Genomic DNA, 20570 nt, shown 5'->3' with positions numbered 1-20570 from the left:
TTCTATATTTAATCATTTGCTTTGGTTTTCGTTTATGGTTCGGATTTTATTTATGCTATGTTTTGATGCATCAAATGTAGTATATTAATTGCCTCTTTCCAACGTCTCTTTAACTTGGAAATTGGATGAAAACTTAGATGAAAAACTTGTTAATTTTATCTTGTTCAGAGATAAATGTACAAGTGAATATTGATGTAAAAAAGTCTTCAAAGTTGAATTAATACTTACTATGCATCCGTAGGAGTTTAGTTTGATGAGAAGATATTTATGTGTTAAGTGTTCAGCTAACCATAATATTTGTCGGCTTTGAGAAGTTAGTCTAGTATTTACTGCGCTTCCGCGGGAATGATAATCTAATGAGTAGGTACTTTTGGCTATAAGTGGGGATAAAATCACCAACCTCCATCCATGTTTTGTTCATTTGATATATAGGTTGAAATCCACCATTTAATGTTTATTTTCTCTTCAACTGGATTCTCCAATTGATGTTATCCCCTCTCTAACCTCAACACCTTAATTGATTTCACTTCACTCTTGTTCACAAAACACATCACTCTTGTTCTGATTTCACTTCACTCTTGTTCACAAAACACATCACTCTTGTTCTGATTTCACTTAACTCTTGTTCACAAAACACATCACTCTTGTTCTGATTTCACTTCACTCTTGTTCTGATTTTACTTCACTCTTGTTCACAAAACACATCACTCTTGTTCTGATTTCACTTCACTCTTGTTCACAAAACACATCACTCTTGTTCTGATTTCACTTCACTCTTGTTCTGATTTTACTTCACTCTTGTTCACAAAACACATCACTCTTGTTCTGATTTCACTTCACTCTTGTTCACAAAACACATCACTCTTGTTCTGATTTCACTTCACTCTTGTTCACAAAACACATCACTCTTGTTCTGATTTCACTTCACTCTTGTTCACAAACACATCATTCTTGTTCTGATTTCACTTCACTCTTGTTCACAAAACACATCACTCTTGTTCTGATTTCACTTCACTCTTGTTCTGATTTTACTTCACTCTTGTTCACAAAACACATCACTCTTGTTCTGATTTCACTTCACTCTTGTTCACAAAACACATCACTCTTGTTCTGATTTCACTTCACTCTTGTTCACAAAACACATCACTCTTGTTCTGATTTCACTTCACTCTTGTTCTGATTTTACTTCACTCTTGTTCACAAAACACATCACTCTTGTTCTGATTTTACTTCACTCTTGTTTACAAAACACATCACTCTTAGCATGATTTTACTTCACTCTTCACTCTTAGCATGATTATTTTTGGGACAATTCAACATTGATATTATAATTAGATCAGAGCAAGAAGAAACAGAAAGGGGCTACATCTGAAATGCATAGCTAAAATCTCACAAAATTCAAATACTACACTACATCCCATCATAAAAATTGCAACGATAGCTTATCACCTAATGTTAATTCCCTAATTAAAGGAAATCAAAACTAAGAAAAACAGAAGATAAATTGGGAAATGCAGGCTAAATTATATCATAGATCTGTGTGTTCCCGCTCGGGGTCAGATGCCATGATCATGTGCGACAAGATGTCGTAGAGCGGCCCGCCCTTGGCCATCGCCTCCTTCTTCTCCTTGATCACCGCGATGAGCTCCTTCCGGAGCGCCGCCGTCGCCTTGTTGACGGTGGCGGTGTTGTTGGCCGCTGGAAGAGTGATGATTGGAGACACCGATGCAGATTCCTTCGTCGGGGAAAGAGAGTCACTTGAATCGCGAAAATATTGATAATTTCCAATCGAATTCCTCTTCAATCGGACGAATCGGCGGTAGGAGAGCTGAGAACTATTTTGCAGAAGAAGGAAGAGGAGGAGAAGAGAAGAATGCGGTTTCTTTTTCAAATGCCAATGATGTAATCTAATTTTGGATGTGCAATGACCATTATACCCCCGCCTTATTATTGTGGAGTAAATTTGTGATTGAGAGAACTAATATCTCATTAAATTCAAAAATTAATACTAGCCCTTGATTTTTTTGATCTTGTGGCTATTATTTGTTCTCTAGTTATATGGTTAAGAGGTGTTTGCCATAGATCATGACCCTATATATATATATATATGTATATATATATATATATATGTGTGAATTTGTATGCTAAGTTGCTGAGTAATGCATGGAAACAATATCAAGAAACAAGTCAGCAGCTCCGAGCTTTAGGAGCCGTTGGATGTCGCTGTTGAGCTGAGGTTGAATCTCGGCCGTCAGATCCAACTAGCCGTTGGATTCAAATAGTGTATAAAATGTTTGTTAGTTGAGTTAGTCGTAGCTTTCAATTTCCGTTTTCATCTTCACAATAGAGAGAGAATTAGTGTGTAGCAATCTTGAAGAAAGCAATACAATATTTTCTTCTCGAGTTCAATTGTTCTTCAATTGTGTTTCTCGAGTCATTTCTAACAAGTGGCGCCGTCTGTGGGAACTCCGGCGAGAGTAACAATTGAAGAAGGATCCAGGTGAAGCAGATGATGGCTTCAAGATTCAAGGCCGAAAAGTTTACGGGCAAGAACGACTTCAGCCTATGGAGAATGAAGATGAAGGCTATGTTAATCCAGCAAGGTTTGTCGGAGGCTCTCACGCCGGCGAGCAAGGATGGCGACGGCCAAGTGCTCGATGAAAAGGCTAAGGCTAAACGTGCGGAGATCTTTGCGAAGGCGCACAGCACGGTGGTGTTGTGTTTGGGCGACAAGGTGTTGCGAGAGATTGCAAAGGAGACAACCGCTGCTGGAATTCTTGAAAAACTTGAAGACTTGTACATGACAAAGTCTCTTGCAAATCGCCTCTTTATGAAACAGAGGCTGTACTCATACCGGTTCTCGGAGGAAAAGGGCATACTGGAGCAGTTGGAGGACTTTGATAAGGCAGTGGATGATTTGGAAAACATTGATGTTTCCATTGGTGATGAAGACAAGGCCATATTGCTATTGAATGCCTTGCCAAAGACCTACGATCAGTTAAGAGATGTCATACTCTTTGGAAGGGAAGACACAGTTACTTTCCAAAAAGTTCAAAACGCTCTAAGGGCCAAAGAGTTGCACAAGAATGGTTGCAAGGAAGCTGAAGTTGTTCCAGAAAGTCTCAATGTCAAGGGTTCAAGCCCAAGAAGATTTTCAAGAAAATCGGTGAGAATAGCAAGGCAACCGCAAATGATCAAAAGGAGGGACGAGCTTGTTTTTGGTGCAAGAAGCCGGGTCACCTAAAAAATGATTGCTTCGCTTGGAAAAGGAAGCAAGATGCTGAATCTGGAAAGGGTAAGAACACCACTGATTTTGTGGAAGAAAATGAGGGATCCCCGGAAGTCTTGAATGTGATGGCTTATGAAGATGGTGGTTCTTGGATACTTGATTCGGGCTGTAGTTTTCATATATGCCCGTGTGTGGAATTTTTAACTGACCTTAAAGAATCCAGTGGCACTGTGATCCTTGGCAACAATCAAGTATGCCAGGTTGAAGGCATGGGGAATGTGAGGCTTAGATTGGATAATGGATCAGAAAAAGTGTTGAGTGATGTCAGATTAATCCCCACTGTAAAGAGGAATCTGATATCATTGGGGATGCTTGAGAAAAGGGGATGTACTTTTGAATCCTCAGGTGGAATCATGAAGATTAGAAAGGGTTCTACTGTGATTATGCTTGGTGAAAGAAAGGGCAGTCTATATTATCTTTGTGGAAATGCTATGAAGGCTGCAAAGGGGCAAGTGAACCAGGCTGCACCAGATTCTGTGAGGATTTGGCACATGAGGATGGGCCATCCAACAGATGGCAGCATTAGAGAGTTGATCAAGAAAGGAGTGATCCAAGGTGTTGATGAAAAAGCAAATGAGCCATGTGAAGAGTGCATTCTGGGCAAATCCAAGAAACTCCCATATCCAAAAGGTAAACATTCTTCACAAGCACCTCTAGACTATGCTCATAGTGACCTATAGGGACCTTCCCCGGTGAATTCTATTGGTGGTGGGAGGTACTATATGTCTATTATAGATGATTATTCTAGGAAGATGTGGTTGTATATCTTGAAGGAAAAATCTGAGGCCTTTGCTCGGTTTAAAGACTGGTGCATCTTGGTGGAGAAAGAAAAGAGCAGAACATTGAAATGTTTGAGGACAGATAATGGATTAGAATTCTTGTCCAAGGAGTTTGATAGCTTCTGCAGTGAGAGAGGTATTAAAAGACACAGGACAGCTCCTTTGAACTCCCAGCAAAATGGGGTTGCAGAGAGAGCAAACCGAACCATCTTAGAGAGAGTTAGGTGCATGCTGCTCAGTTCAGGGATGGAGAAGAGGTTCTGGGCTGAGGCTGCTGCTACTGCTGTCAAACTAATAAATAAGTGCCCTTCTTCAGCCATAAATGGTGATACTCCTGATTTCAATTGGTATGGAAGACATGGTGATTATGCAACTCTCAAGGTTTTTGGCTGCCAAGCTTATGCTCATCTCAAGCAAAGCAAGTTAGATGCTAGAGCTTTAAGGTGTGTGCTTCTGGAGTATCAAAGTGGTGCAAATGGGTTCAGACTTTGGTGTATTGAGCCAGGGAATCACAAAATTATAGTGAGCAGGGATGTTGTTTTCATTGAATCAGTGATGCCTCTCAAAGAAAAACTTGATGCTGAGAAGGTTATTGTGTCTGGGGAGCAGGCTGCCAGAATTGAGGTGAAGCCTGATGGAGTAACTCAGAGTGGAGCTGGTGAGAGTGATGATGAGATTGCGCAAGATAAATCAGATGGAGACACTGAGGATCTCAGCCAATACCAGCTAGCTCGAGATAGAGCCAGAAGAAGAAACATCAGACTCCCTGCCAGATTTGCAGACTCAGAAATGCTGTACTTTGCCTTGTGTGTGGCTGAGGAGGTAGAGTTTGCAGAGCCAACCAATTACAAGGCTGCTATGGAAAGCAAAGATAGAGCTGAGTGGCTAAAAGCCATGATAGAAGAGATGGATTCTCTACTAAAGAATGGAACTTGGGTGCTTGTTGACAGAATTGAAGGAAGGAGAATTGTGAGTTGCAAGTGATTTTTAAGAAGAAGCTAGAATCTGCTGATAATAAGAAGATCAGATTCAAGGCTAGGCTTGTGGCTAGGGGCTTCACTCAAGAACATGGGGTTGATTACAGTGAAGTCTTCTCACCCGTTGTAAAGCACACTTCCATTAGAACTTTGCTGGCAGTGGTTGCTAAATTGGATTGGGAGCTGGAGCAGCTCGATGTGAAGACAGCCTTTTTGCATGGGGATTTGGTGGAGACCATTTACATGCAACAGCCAGAGGGGTTTGAGAAGGCTGGAGAGGAAAGCAAAGTGTGTCTGCTAAAGAAAAGTTTATATGGGCTGAAACAGGCTAGTAGGCAATGGCACCTCAAATTTGATGATCATGTGTTGAGAAATGGATTCACTAGATCAAAGTATGATGAATGTGTGTACATCAAGAAGAAAGGAGGCAAGGCTGTGGCTTACTTACTCTTGTAAGTTGATGACATACTAGTGGCCGGAGCATGCAAAAAGGTCATTCAAGAAATCAAAGATGATCTGAAGAGTGCATTAGATATGAAGGATCTGGGAAGTGCCAAGAGAATATTGGGGATGAATATAGTCAGGAATCGAGCCAAGAAGGAGGTGTGGTTAAATCAATATGATTATATATCAAGGCTAGTAAAGAGATTCCAAATTAGTGAGTCAAGAGTAACTTCAACACCACTTGCTCAGCATTTCAGACTTTCTGTGGAGCAGAGACCAAAGACTGACCAAGAGAGACTTGAGATGCTGAAAATCCCTTATTCTAATGTTGTGGGCAACATCATGTATGCAATGATAGGTTCAAGACCGGATGTAGCCCAAGCCATCAGTGTCACTAGCAGATTTATGAGTGATCATGGCAGAGAGCACTAGTTAGCTTTGAAGTGGATCCTCAAGTATCTAAATGGAGCTGGGGATATTGGGATTCTGTATAGAGGGAATGATGAAGTAAATGGGGATGCATTGGTGGGGTATGTGACAGTGACTATGCTGGAAATGTGGACAACCAAAGGTCTCAATCAGGATACATATTCACTTTGTATGGAGGGGCAGTGAGTTGGAAATCAAGCTTGCAAAGTGTGGTTGCCCTGTCCACGACTGAGGTAGAATATATGGCCCTGACATCCGCAGTTAAAGAGTCGTTTTGGCTCAAGGGAATAGCAGCAGACTTCGACATAGTTCAGGCTGCAGTGGCCATTGGTTGTGACAGCAGCAGTGCAATAGCCTTGGCCAAGAATAATGTGTTTCATGAAAGGAGCAAGCACATAGATGTGCATTTGTATTTCATCGGAGAAAAGATAGAGAAAGGAAGAGTGAAAGTATTCAAAGTAAACACTTTGGATAATCCAGCCGATATGCTAACCAAAGTTTTGCCAAAGGAGAAGTTTGAGCAATGCTTGAAAATGGTTGGAATGTGCAGAAAGGTGATTGCTTAGCACATAGCATCCAAGGTGGAGAATTGTGAATTTGTATGCTAAGTTGCTGAGTAATGCATGGAAACAAGATCAAGAAACAAGTCAGCAGCTCCGAGCTTCAGGAGCCGTTGGATGTTGCGGTTGAGCTGAGGTTGAATCTCGACCGTCAGATCCAACTAGCTGTTGGATTCAAATAGTGTATAAAATGTTTGTTAGCTGAGTTAGTTGTAGCTTTCAATTTCCGTTTTCATCTTCACAATAGAGAGAGAATTAGTGTGTATCAATCTTGAAGAAAGCAATACAATATTTTCTTCTCAAGTTCAATTGTTCTTCAATTGTGTTTCTCGAGTCATTTCTAACAATATACATATGCATGTATATTATTATTATTATAATTAGAGGCAAGAGAAGAGGGTTATCCATACGCCCGAATTCTAATTCTTTAATCGAAGCCGATCCATCACGGTATCGTCTTTTATATTAGAATTCTTGACTTTAATGTGAACTTAATCTTTCATATTAAATCAATAGGTACATATGTCACGTAGAATATAAATATTCTTACACAACCTACAAACTGGAGCAAATGGTTTAGCTTGGCTAAATTCTAGTACAACATCTGCAAATGATTGTACCCTACGACAAAATTCTCGTTATTTTTTCTCTTTCAAAATTCTTCGCAAGTTCAAATCAGTTGCCTATAAGCTTCAAGTACCTTTGTCATCAAAGATCTATCCAATTTTCCATGTTTCCCATCTCGAGCGAAGATTGAGATCTCAACAGCTAGTAAGCTCCCCCCCTTATAACACCAGGCAACACCTCATTCTTAATAAGCTCATTCCTTCCTACACCAGGAAACACGTCATTCTTAGAGCCGGCCAAGATACTCGGTAGAAGAATGGTGGAGCGTGGAAATATGACTGCTACCCATGTATTGGCACAATTGTCGAATTTTTTCGAGGAGGATGCGACGTGGGAATTCATATACGACTTGCAATAACAAGGTTATTTGATATGATCCTCGTTCTTGAATTCAAACATTACTGAAACATTTTATATGTATGATATAATTACCTCCACCAAGCGTACACACATATTACAATATAATCTAACAAACAAAATTTCAAAATTGATTAAAGACCTTTAAACTAAATTACATAAAGTTATAATTATAATATAGGATTGTGATCATATAATAACTCATATTCATGGTGATAACCTAATAACCTATTATAAAAAAAAAAAAAAAAACCTAATAACCTATTATTTTATTGATGAAATATATCATTTTTTGCTAAAAATGATGTTTATACTCAATAAAATAATATCCTTTCAACATACCGTATATAAAATGATACTTGTATAAAATAATATTTTAGCAAAAAATATAGTAAAATGATATTTTACATGTATAAAAATGATATTAATATAAATAATAGCAAAAAAGATATATTTTATCCATAAAATGATATAGTTGGTTATTAGATTATCACTTTAAATATGGGTTTGTATTCTAAAACACCCTTATAATATAATTACAAATCCATTTATATGTATTGATTTTGGTTGTCTTAATTTTTATATTTTAATATGATATGATTATAAAAATTATATGTTTTTCTTCATTTATATTTATTTATTTTATACTAATCTTGAAATTTATTCTATGGCGGATTAATCAAATACTATCAACAGGTTGTAGCGCAGTTACTGCGGTGACCTTGAGGTCACGGGTTCAAACCCTAGCACCCGCTGGGAAACTTTCGGCCTTAATCCGCAAGCTTAGTCGAGCAGGATTAATCCGTTTCCGCCGAAGACGAATTCGGAACACATGTGATCAAAGCAAAAAAAAAAAGATTAATCAAATACTACTACATATAAGTGGACTCAAATTGAGGCTGTATAATGGGGTTGGGCGTTACGGGGCAAGGCCCACTTTACTTTGATGCCAACACAGTAACACAGCCGAGGTATACAACTATACATTATTCCCGTTCTCTTCCCAAATTCAATTTAGGGTTAGCATTTTCAAAACGCTTCACTGATTTCAATAACTCAATATCGTCCAGCAATGGGAAGGAGAGAGCGTTCCAAAGCGGCGAAACTGGACAAATATTTGTTGTCGGAAGAGGATGAAAGAAAGGGGAAATCCTCAACCGAAGCGGCGAGTGACGGCGAAGCCGAGGCCAACGAAGACCTCAGCCTCAAAATCGTTCAGAAATCAAGGCAGAGAGCCGCTAAAAATGATACAAGGGGAGACGGCGTTGCGGAAGTAGTTGATAATTTGAAGGAAGAGCCGAGTAAGAAAGAGCTGAAGAAGAAGAGGAAAAAGAGCAAGGAAGTTAGAGATGCCGTAAGCATTGAGCCGAACTTGATTATTTTGAAATTTGTTTACTGATTAGCCATTGAAGTTCGTGTTTGGTCAAAATGGTAAAAAATGAGATAAAGATTTATGCGGAGAATTGTTTCTTTTATTATGATTAGTTAACTTGAAGCTATTTTTCTTAGTCTTAGAGATTTGATTTGCTTATTATGTTTCGTGTTTATATTTATACAATGTGGAATTATTATACAGCTGGAGATATGTCCTCTGATGTGATTGACTGGATATAATACGTTAGAGTCATAGTACAATGTATGTTTGTCAAAAAGGGTGATGCTGACTGAATCTAAGCTTCTTTTCTGCCTTTCATTATTTAGGTGGATGGTGTAAAGGAGAAAGAGAAACTAGAGATCGACAACACTGCTGAGGTTGCTAGTATAGCTGTCGAAACCAATCCTGTTGAGGTGTCAGATAATGCTGTCCTCAGGAAACTTCTTGTGAGTTTAAATAACTTGTGCTCAAAGCTTCATCATTGAGATGTGCGACAACTCGTGTATGATTGTTTTTGTAATCTCAGCGGGGGCCGAGGTACTTTGATCCTCCCGATAACAGTTGGGGAGCTTGCTATAATTGTGGTGAAGAGGGTCATACGACCGCCAACTGTACTTCAGCTAGGCGAAAGAAACCTTGCTTTGTTTGTGGGAGTTTTGAACATAATGCAAAACAATGTTCCAAGGTATATACTCTTGAAAACTGCTGCACTTTTTTCACTGTTCCTAGGTGATAAGAGCAGGCTTATTTGCGATGGACCTTATAACAAATAATTTTGCTCATTCATCATTTGACTGATATACTGTGGGTAGGGATTTGATAAGAAGTGGATGTACTTTCTTTTCCCTTTGATTAGTTAAATTCATTCCTAGATTTGTTCTTGTACATGTTGATATGGCATTTGTTTCATAAAAAATTGTTAATCTGTTTGGAGATATTCCAAAATAGCACTGCATGCATTCTGCCATTTCCCTATAGTATGCCATCTTTCTTCACACCAGTATTTTCTATTGGCTGAAATGATTTTCATAGCATCTAGTTAAGTTAATGGTGGAAAAAGATTTTTTTAATGATTTAGCAGTCTACACTGATTTTCCTAACAAGTTTATTACAGCTTTATTAGAAAATTCAGTAAGAATATAGAATAAACCCAGAAGAAAGTTGTATTACTCCACATTATTTCAAGAAAATCTTGCATTAACCAGTATGTGAATGGGGAAAATTAGACTCCTTGCTGGAATTGAAAAAATTGACTAGAAAATATTTCAGTATCTCATGTTTTTTTGTGCCAAAAAAATATATACAAACTCTTTAGATCTGTTAAAAGTAATTTTAACAGACTTCCTATTTTTTGATTTAATGTTAAAGAGAATTTGGGAATTTGGTTTTTGAAACAGAAGGGTAAATTTTAGTCAGCTTGGTTTGTAATTTTAGTTAATGTTTTGCAAAAAATATTGTGTCTTATAGAGATCATTTCGCAAAGATATCGTTTTTTTGGAAGGATAATGTTTGATTTAGATTTTTATCGTATCTCGTTTTATTGTTCAGGGGCGAGATTGCTTTATCTGCAAGCAGCAAGGTCACCGTGCTAAAGATTGCCCAGAGGGGTACAATCGTTCAAAGATATGTCTCAAATGTGGAGATTTAGGGCATGAAATGTTCTCATGCAGGAATGATTATAGCCCAGATGATTTGAAGGTTCTTTTATTACCTCCTGGGAGATGCACTGCTGCATTATTATTATCTTCACAGATTTGATGACAACCTGAGTGTTCTGCAGGAAATACAATGTTATATTTGTGGAATATATGGCCATCTTTGTTGTAAAGAATATAGCAATCCTGGGCCCAAAGAATATTCTTGTTATAGATGTGGTCTCTCCGGCCATTCGGGTTTGGTGAGTATGATATAATTTCAGAATTCAATGCATTCTAGGTCAGATTACAAGCATGATTGATTAAGTAAGAAGGCATACGTATGAACATTAGTTGGCTTTTACTTATAATTATGGAGCATTCTAGGCTCCATTAACGATGGCTGCTTTTTTGTTGCCACTTTAGATGGGACCTGAAGAATTTACATGTATTATTACTGCTGAGTGTTTCATTTGTTCCCAATTCCTGAGGGGTGCTACTATGTCACAGGAAACACACCCATGTGGAGTATTACTTTTGGGTTTTAGCTTTCCATTTCTGAAGTAGTTTCTGGTTTCTTCAGGCTTGCTCTGGCTTCCGTGTCCATCGGGAAACAAATGATAATGCACCTGATAGTTCATGCTACAAGTGTGGGGTAGTAGGACATTTTGCACGCGAATGCACCAGCACAATGAAGGTTTGTCACTGTGTTCCCTCTAGACTTTCTTAAAGTCTTGACACTAAATCATAACTTTTGATAGTTGAAAATTGTTGAAATCTGCTTCCTTCTATTCTCTCCTTTTTTTAACTTCTTCAATCACTGAGTTTCTGGGTATTTTCACCAGGCTAGTAAGAGAAACCGTGATCCATCAACACCCAAGCACAAATCTCCCAAAAAGAAGAGAGATCATTTGGAGACCCGGTCTGTCCCTCGTGATATTGGAAAGGAACGGAAAGGGAAGAAATCCAAGGGCATTGAATTTCATTCGGCTGCAAAACCAAAGCCGAAAGGTGGTTGGATGACTGAACATCCCGGTGATTATCATGGCAGTGACCAAGATAATTACTGGAGATCTCCAGCAACCCCAAGAGATAGAAAATCTCGGAATTCCTATTCCAACTGTGTTCATGCATCGAGCTCCCACTCTTCAAAAAAGCCTAGAAAGATCAATTTTAATGATTCAACCACAAATGGGTCAAATAGATATCATCAACGTAGATATACAGCATCAAGATTTGGCAATAATAGCAATGGTTATGGTGGCAGTGGAAGAAATGATGATTGGTGGTAGAAGAAGTTTTGTTTAAAGGAGGTGAGCGTGGGACAATCTGATGCTGTCCTAGGCCACATATACTGATATACGGGGCTGTGTGCTGTTTCAGCCATCGCGTGCAACTTGATGTTGGAGGTTCTTTTAGCATCTGCTGTGAAGGTGCCCTGTGTTTTCAGTCAATTTTGTACTTTTTTGCATTTGATGCACATTTTTTCAGATAAATTTTCTCTTCGGCCACCTGGGTCTGTAAACTGTAATTTTGACACTGGTTACAATTTTACCATGTGCTGTAATTTGTATGTAGTTGTTTCCCGATATCTATCATACAGTACTAGCTTTGATAAATTTTCAGAAACACTTGTTCTGCTATAGTATAAGATAGGTTCAGTGAATTAGAGTGTAGGACTTGAATGACAATTCCTGTCCATTCTATTATTATCTAATTCCATTCTAATTACTTGAAATTGCTTATATACATTTTGGGTTTACTCCATAAATTCACGGGGGGCAAATTCCTGTCCATTCAATTATTATCTAATTCCATTCAGAAACACTTCTTCTGCTATAGTATGATATTAAAAGATCTTATTTAATTTTGTTGGGTCTGGGGCCAAAAAAAACTGAAAGAACATCCTTCTTTGTTGCATTGGTAATTATTGATCCATCTTTTACTGACATTGCCTAAATCGAGTGTGTTTATCTGAGACATCCTCTTACCTGCAAAACTATACTGTATTTAATTTACATGCCCTTTCCTTAATTTGTATAATCCGTCATTTTGATATGACTCTTTGCAGCTACTAACTATCCCTAGTTGGCGATATGATCCAATACAACAAGTAAGAGCATCCACATCGGCGAGCAGGGACGGGTCCGTCCGTGCCAGCGGCACGGAGACGCTGTCAGCCGCTGGCACGGCGCTGCTCGATGCATCGAGCACGTCCGTGCCAGCGAGCAAGCGACGTGACGCGTTCTGATTGGCCAACCGCCAACGGCATATCCGTTGGAAAATCATTTTTTTAAATTTTTTTTAAAAAATCGAAAATAATACCCAAAAAAAATATTTTTACAATCCCAAAAAAATGACCGTTTTTTTGCCCGTTTTTCTGTATTTTTTTTTATTTTTTCCCCCCAAAATCATCTATAAATACACATTCATCATCCATTTTTCACATCAAATCATCTCTCATTCATCTCATTCATATTTTTTATACAACTTATCTACACCTTCATCTCTCACTCAAAACCTCAAATGGATTTCACCCATCTCATTGCAGAAGCGGAGCGCGAAGAACAAGAATACTACGAACAATATCGTGCCGCTTATGAAGCATATGTTGCAGCGAATACCCCCGCCCCTCCTCCTCAAACAACTAGATCAACTCGCTGCTACATTCATCGTGACCGGGAGGGAGCCCACGAAAGGCTCGTTTCCGACTATTTTTCCGACCAGCCGCGGTTTCCGGAAGATTACTTTAGGCGCCGTTTTCGCATGTCAAAGCGCTTGTTTATGCGTATTGTCAACACATTGTCCGCCCGTGTTGAATACTTCCAAACAGGTCCAGATGCAGCTGGTCGGCAAAGTCTCTCGGCGTGGCAGAAGTGTAGGTGTGCCATCCGACAACTCGCTACTAAGCAAACGGCCGACCTCTTCGACGAGTATTTGCATGTCGGTGAGTCCACTAGAATCTTTTGTCGTAAAAATTTTTGCGAGGGCGTTCGTTCAGCTTTCGGTGATGAATTTCTTCGGGTATCCACCACCGATGATTGCCAACGGTTGCTTCGTCTTCACGAAACCGTCCATGGCTTTCCCGCTATGCTTGGCAGCATTGACTGCATGCATTGGAGGTGGAAGAATTACCCGACTGCTTGGAGGGGGCAACACTTAAGCGTCCACAAAGGCGGCGGCCCAACACTTATCCTTGAAGCGGTCGCCGACTACCGCCTATGGATTTGACATTCATATTTCGGTGTTGCCGGATCCAACAACGACTTGAACGTGCTCTATTCTTCACCCCTCTTCAATGATGTGTTGAATGGTGTAGCACCGGCGATCGACTTCACCGTTAACGGAAATGTATACCACATGAGTTACTATCTCGCCGATGGTATCTATCCAAGGTGGTCGACTTTCATGAAGACGCTCAGCAACCCGCAAGACACGAGACGGGTTCTTTTTGCGCAGCGTCAAGAGTCCGGGCGGAAAGTCGTCGAAAGAGCCTTTGGGGTCCTTCAAGCTCGATTCAACATTGTGAAGGCCCCGTCTCGACCGTGGTACGTGAAAAATATCGCCGACATCATGTACACGTGTATTATCTTACACAACATGATTATAGCCGACGAAGGACCGAGGGCAGCTAGCTTTTACGACGAGGATGAAACCGGAAGCTCAAGCGCGAGGTCTCCCCCACGCCGAGGTGTGCATACGACGGTGGGTGAGAGGATCGAAACAAGGCACACAATGCGCGATACCCTAACCCACATTGAGCTACAAGAAGACCTAATCAAACACATTTGGGCGAAATTCGGCCACGAGTAGTGGTTTTTTTTATTTTAGGAGTTGAATTATGTATTTTTTATTGATTAGGAGTTTAATTATGTAATTTTTATTTTTTATGATTTTAATTATGTAATTTTCTTTGTTTTTGGATTTTAATTATGTAATTTTTAATGTATTTTGTAATATTATTCCGGGTATTTTTAATGTATTTTAATTTTGTGGAAATGTTTTTATTTAACTTGAATAATGGAATGGTGGGACCCTTGTGCTCGTCCTTGCGGAAGAGCACAGATGTGGGTGTTGTGCTCTTGTCTAAGAGCAGGCAGAAAAAGTGGGTCCGGGCCCATATCCGTGCTCGTTGGCAAGAGCACGGATGTGGATGCTCTAAGGCTAACAAAAACCGTCCCTTAAATTACTATTCGCGGACCCCACTGTACTTTTTTACTCCATCCCTTAACTAAGGGACGGAACCTGCAACCTTCCGTCCCTTATAATTACTATTCATTCAATTTCAATTTTTATTTTTATTTCCAACCAAATTCGATTAAAAAAATACACTTCATTAAAAATAAAATAAAATTACAACTTAAAATTCTAAAAAATTTAAAAACCTCATTAATAAAATCCTAAAAAAATTAAAAATACATAATTTAAATTAAAAAAACATATTTTTTATGGTCGATTAATTTGTGGGAATGATTTGATATTTATAGAAGTGGTTGGAGGCTTAAAAAAATTAAAAAATTAAAAATTTGCAAAAAAAAGCCTATAAATGGCTAGTATATTTTTTGGGATTTTTTTTAATTTTTGAATTTTTCCTAAATTTAAAAAAAAAACAATTTTTTTTTCCGGATAAAAACGACGCCTACTCGCGGGCCGGCGAGTGGGCCTCACGGACGAACCGGAGCTCGCCACGTTGCCAACGCGCGTGGCAGACGTCTCGCGAGCTATCCCTCCGTGACGGGCTTTTCTCCGTGACGGGATGGAGACGGAAGGCTGCAACGCCGTCCTTTAACCGTTCCGTCACTCCGGAACGAGATAAGTATCGGCTAAGGGACGCGTTGCGGAAGGCCTTAGGAAAACAGAAACACGCCACATTCATGGGCAAAATTCCACGAATGTACGTCATGGGAGATGATATCCGCCATTTGTACCCGAAAAAAAAATGTTTCCAGTGATGGGAAAGACGCGTGAGCCTCTTGCGTGTTTTAACCAAACACGCGATATTCTCTTGCGTGTTTTAACCAAACACGCGATAGTCTCTTGCGTGTATACAAGACACGCGTTACTCTCATGCGTGTTTTAATTAAACACGCATCAAGCTCATGCGTGTTTGAATGAATGAAAAATCAACCATTCTCCCCTCTTCCTTCACTCCCAGCAGCTCCCTCTCTGCACGCCCAGCGACGAGACGGCGCCGAATTCGTCATCTAGCCGACGAAAATCGAAGTGAATCCGACATCTAGCTGCTCCCATTCCTCTTTTAAGTGTTGTTAGGTAACTTTTTACCCTTAATTTCGATTTTAGTTGGTTATAGATTTAGGGTTCATGGTTTGAAATTTTTTGTTGAATTATTGAATTTGTGAATTATTGAAATTGGTGTCGAATTTTTGTTGAATTATTGAAATTGGTTTTGAATTTTTGGTGTTGGGATGAATTTGTGATGAATTTGGTGTTGAATTGTGATGAAAGACATATTAAACTTTACAATGTTTATCAATCTTATTATTTTGTAATTTGTTCCAATCAAAAAGTATACTTTGCTTAATCGGATTTAGAATAGTTAAAAGCAAATTAGTTGAAAGCACCGTCAACTTTAGATTTGTTTAGTTCTCTTAACAATGAAAATTAATTTGTTTTGATAAACTAAGATTGTTGTTTGATGAAAATTGTTGTTAGTAACTAAGATTTGGTGTTGGATTTGATCTCAGAGGATTGAACTCTATATGAGCTGATTGAATTTTGAAATATAAGTAAAATATATGGAGTAATGTATACTAATTGATTTTTATATATACACTTAACTAGATGACGAGCCGAAGATCTTTTTATATTATAATTAAACATGTTGTTAATTATATTAGGATGTCGCGATATGGACCAGAAGATCCTTCGGTATTCCATTATCAGCACAGTCATATATCTCGCAAGGCGTGGGCAGGCGACGAAGCAACTCCTTTCAATATTCTACGCTTTGAGGGCCATTTTTGGGAAATAGATAATCATCACAGACGCGTGATTGATTATGTCTGCAGATTTGATTTTGGTGGAGTTTTCTACTGTGTGAAGTCTCTAGATGTGGATCATGCTTTGATCACAACTTTGGTTGAACGTTGGAGGTCAGAGACACATACATTCTATCTTCCCGTAGGAGAAACTACTATTACATTACAGGACGTTCAAGTATTATGGGCTCTACGTGTAGATGGAGTACCCTTTACAGGAAATGGTTATTGTGAATCTGGGTGGAAGAGTTTATGTGATGAACTGTTGGGCTTTTATCCCCTTCAAAGCGAGATGAAGGAAAACGGTATCTTGACATCGGCTCTAATATATAGGATGACGATTGAACCGTTAGAAGATGGTCTGGAAGACGAAACCTACATTCAACGGGCACGTATGATTGTGCTTGTGCTATTGGGAGGGTTGATATTACCCAACGGCTTAGGGTGTAAGATACATCTGATGTGGTTGACCCAACTTCGAGATGTAGAGGCTGCCTCTATGATTAGTTGGGCGAGTGCTGCACTTGCTACATTATATCATAATCTTTGTGAGGCGTCCATGGGCAAAAGGATAGACATTGGAGGTCCGACAGTACTCCTACAGCTGGGGGTGTGGGAGAGAATGCCCACTTTGAGACCCAATTTTGTGATGGCACGTATACATACAAAAAACACTCCGTGTGCATTAATGTAAGTTTGTTGTTTCCTCTTTTTTGTGTATTTAATGACAACATATTAAATTGGACACTTTTCTCATTGTAGGTGGACTGGCTCATATATGATAAACAAATCCCCCAAACATTCTGTTCGACATTATCGTGAACAGTTAACATTACTCCAAAATAGCCAGGTAAAATGAATAATGTTTTGATATATATTTGTCTAATAGTTTAATGTAAACTTGTTATTGTAGTTTATTTGGATGCCATATGTGGACCGTCAATTGCTAGACTCCTGCCTCGAGATAAACAACAGTTGGAGATCTGTGACGTACATGGTTTGTTGGGCTATTGTCGAAGCACATGAGCCTAAGCGCGTTGTGAGACAATTTGGAGGCACTCCGTTCATTCCGGAATTGTGTGATTGAGGTTTCAATGAAACTCATTTCAAAACAAATCGTCGTGGAAAATCTAAGACGAACTGGGTTGTTTTCCATTCATCTCCTTCTCTAATTCGAATTTGATGATAACCACTGTAGTTTTGAAATGAGTTTTAGATTTTCCACGACGATTTGTTTTGAAATGAGTTTCATTGAAACCCCAATCACGCAATTCCGGAATGAACCGAGTGCCTCCAAATTGTCTCACAACGCGCTTAGGCTCATGTGCTTCGACAATAGCCCAACAAACCATGTATGTGTCTCTGGCCTCCAACGTTCAACCAAAGTTGTGATCAAAGCATGATCTACATCTAGAGACTTCCCACAGTAAAAAACTCCACCAAAACCAAATCTGCAGACATAATCAATCACGCGTCTGTGATGATTATCTATTTCCCAAAAATGGCCCTCAAAGCGCCGAATATTGAAAGGAGTTGCTTCGTCGTCTGCCCACGCCTTGCGAGATATATGACTGTGCTGATAATGCAATACAGAAGGATCTTCTGGTCCATATCGCGACATCCTAATATAATCAACAATTAACATGTTTAATTATAATATAGAAGGATCTTCGGCTCGTCATCTAGTTAAGTGTATATATAAAAATCAATTAGTATACATTACTCCATATATTTTACTTATATTTCAAAATTCAATCAGCTCATATAGAGTTCAATCCTCTGAGATCAAATTCAACACCAAATCTTAGTTACTAACAATAATTTTCATCAAACAACAATCTTAGTTTATCAAAACAAATCAATTTTCATTGTTAAAAGAACTAAACAAATCTAAAGTTGACGGTGCTTTCAACTAATTTGCTTTTAACTATTCTAAATCCGATTAAGTAAAGTATACTTTTTGATTGGAACAAATTACAAAATAATAAGATTGATAAAAATTGTAAAGTTTAATATGTCTTTTAACATTTGTCTTTCATCACAATTCAACACCAAATTCATCACAAATTCATCCCAACACCAAAAATTCGAAACCAATTTCAATAATCCAACAAAAATTCGACACCAATTTCAATAATTCACAAATTCAATAATTCAACAAAAAATTTCAAACCATGAACCCTAAACTATTACCAACTAAAATCGAAATTAAGGGTAAAAAGTTACCTAACAACACTTAAAAGAGGAATGAGAGCAGCTAGATGTCGGATTCACTTCGATTTTCGTCGGCTAGATGACGAATTCGGCGCCGTCTCGTCGCTGGGCGTGCAGAGAGGGAGCTGCTGGGAGTGAAGGAAGAGGGGAGAATCGTCGATTTTTCATTCATTCAAACACGCATGAGCTTGATGCGTGTTTAATTAAAACACGCATGAGAGTAACGCGTGTCTTGGATACACGCAAGAGACTATCGCGTGTTTGGTTAAAACACGCAAGAGGCTCACACGTTTTTCCCATCACTGAAAACGTTTTTTTTTCGGGTACAAATGGCGGATATCATCTCCCATAACGTACATACGTGGAATTTTGCCCACATTCATGGCAGGTCAAAGCCAAATCCAACTAAAGCATTGCGATCAAGGGTAAATAATTCTAACAGAGCAATGGAAAGAGAGAGTATCACCTCAGTAATATCCAACAGCACTCATATCAGTCCTTGAAAACTGCGCTGCTTCAGCTCCGTCTCCCAGAACCAAAATCCTGCCATTCCGACGCACAGCGATCTCTCTGATTCGACGGACAAGCCCTGTTATCGGATCATTGAATATTGTAGTCTCCAGATTCCCTTCCACGAACAATGTGAAGCCAGGGGCGAGATTCTTCGCGGCAAGCTCGCCCAATCTGTCAGGGTAAACGGAGACCCTGTGCCACTGCACCGCGCAGCGATTAGCGTAATCACGCGGCCTCCGATTGTTGCGAATGCCGCCAGTTCCGAGTGAAATTAGGGTTACCGTTTTCCCGCTCCTCAGGCGCTTCTGAATGGGCGCCTGCCCCACCAATATCGCCTTGTAAATGCCGAGGTCCAAGCCGTTTTCGAGTGGTCGATCGGCGTTGGCGCGCTGCTGGTTTGGAGGGGGAGAATCGGCCTCCGAATCAGAGAGTTTTGGTGCAGAAAGTGTTAGAAAGGGAAGAGAGTGGTGAGGGCATTGAGAGAAATAGTCTTCTAGAGAGAGAAGACGCCATCAAAATTGATGATGGAAAAATAATAGAAAAAAAAATCTCCAACGTTTAAGTCATGGCGCAATTTATTTTGTAGTAGTAGCATATTAGTACTTGAAAGGAGTGCAAATTGCAAAAATAAAAAATAAAATCATTAAAGGCCAAATTTTAAAAAATGATCAATAATTATCATAATTTGGGTGAATTGCCCATAGAGCTTTTCAGATTGAAAAGTTTTTTTAAAAAATAAAATTCCAGCTTTGTGAGAGATAGAATTAGCCTTATGCGTCTTTCTTTAATGAAATGTGACTCGTGTGCCTTTCAAAAGATTTTTAAAAGATTATGGAGATCGTGAGATTGAATTTTAATGGCTTGGAGAAGATTTGGAGGATTACATTAACTCTCAAGTTATGGATTTGGAAGAGATTTTGTGTGGGAAATTTAGCCAAAAGGCACTATGTATGGTAAGATAGTTAGGCCATCCACAACGATATCACTAAATCGTCCCTTAAATTACTATTCGCAGACCCCACTGTACTTTTTTACTCCATCCCTTAATTAAGGGACGGAATCTGCAACCCCCTGTCCCTTAACCGTCCCTTAAATTACTATTCATTCATTTTCATTTTTATTTTTATTACCAACCAAATTCAATTAAAAAAACACACTTTATTAAAAATAAAATAAAATAAAATTACAACTTAAAATTCTAAAAAATTTAAAAACCTCATTAACAAAATCCTAAAAATAAAATACACAATTTAAATAAAAAACATTTTTTTATGGTGGATTAATTTGTGGGAATGATTTGATATTTATAGAAGTGATTGGAGGCTTAAAAAAATTAAAAATTTGCAAAAAACGCCTATAAATGGCTAGTATAT

General features: G+C 38.9%; 2 protein-coding genes across 2 annotated transcripts; one reads left to right on the top strand and one right to left on the bottom strand.

The window, feature by feature from the left end:
- The first annotated feature begins 8424 nt into the window (after positions 1-8424).
- LOC121760612 (protein AIR2-like) lies at positions 8425-12090 on the top strand. Its single transcript, XM_042156254.1, has 7 exons — positions 8425-8816; positions 9164-9283; positions 9364-9522; positions 10386-10535; positions 10618-10734; positions 11055-11168; positions 11317-12090. The coding sequence occupies exons 1-7, from the start codon at positions 8535-8537 to the stop codon at positions 11761-11763; spliced, it is 1389 nt and encodes a 462-aa protein (XP_042012188.1). The 5' UTR covers positions 8425-8534; the 3' UTR covers positions 11764-12090.
- A 5236-nt stretch (positions 12091-17326) lies between these two features.
- Positions 17327-19703, bottom strand: LOC121772609 (single-stranded DNA-binding protein, mitochondrial-like; the record flags this gene model as incomplete). Its single annotated transcript, XM_042169785.1, has 2 exons — positions 17327-18092; positions 18697-19703. A coding segment is annotated over one exon (552 nt), but the record flags the coding sequence as incomplete, so codon positions are not given.
- Between the last annotated feature and the right edge of the window lie 867 nt (positions 19704-20570).

The sequence above is a fragment of the Salvia splendens genome, chromosome 2, assembly GCF_004379255.2.
Source record: "Salvia splendens isolate huo1 chromosome 2, SspV2, whole genome shotgun sequence".
Taxonomy (NCBI): Eukaryota; Viridiplantae; Streptophyta; class Magnoliopsida; order Lamiales; family Lamiaceae; genus Salvia; species Salvia splendens.
Note: the sequence above shows the minus strand (reverse complement) of the source record. Positions and strands in the feature narration are given on the sequence as shown.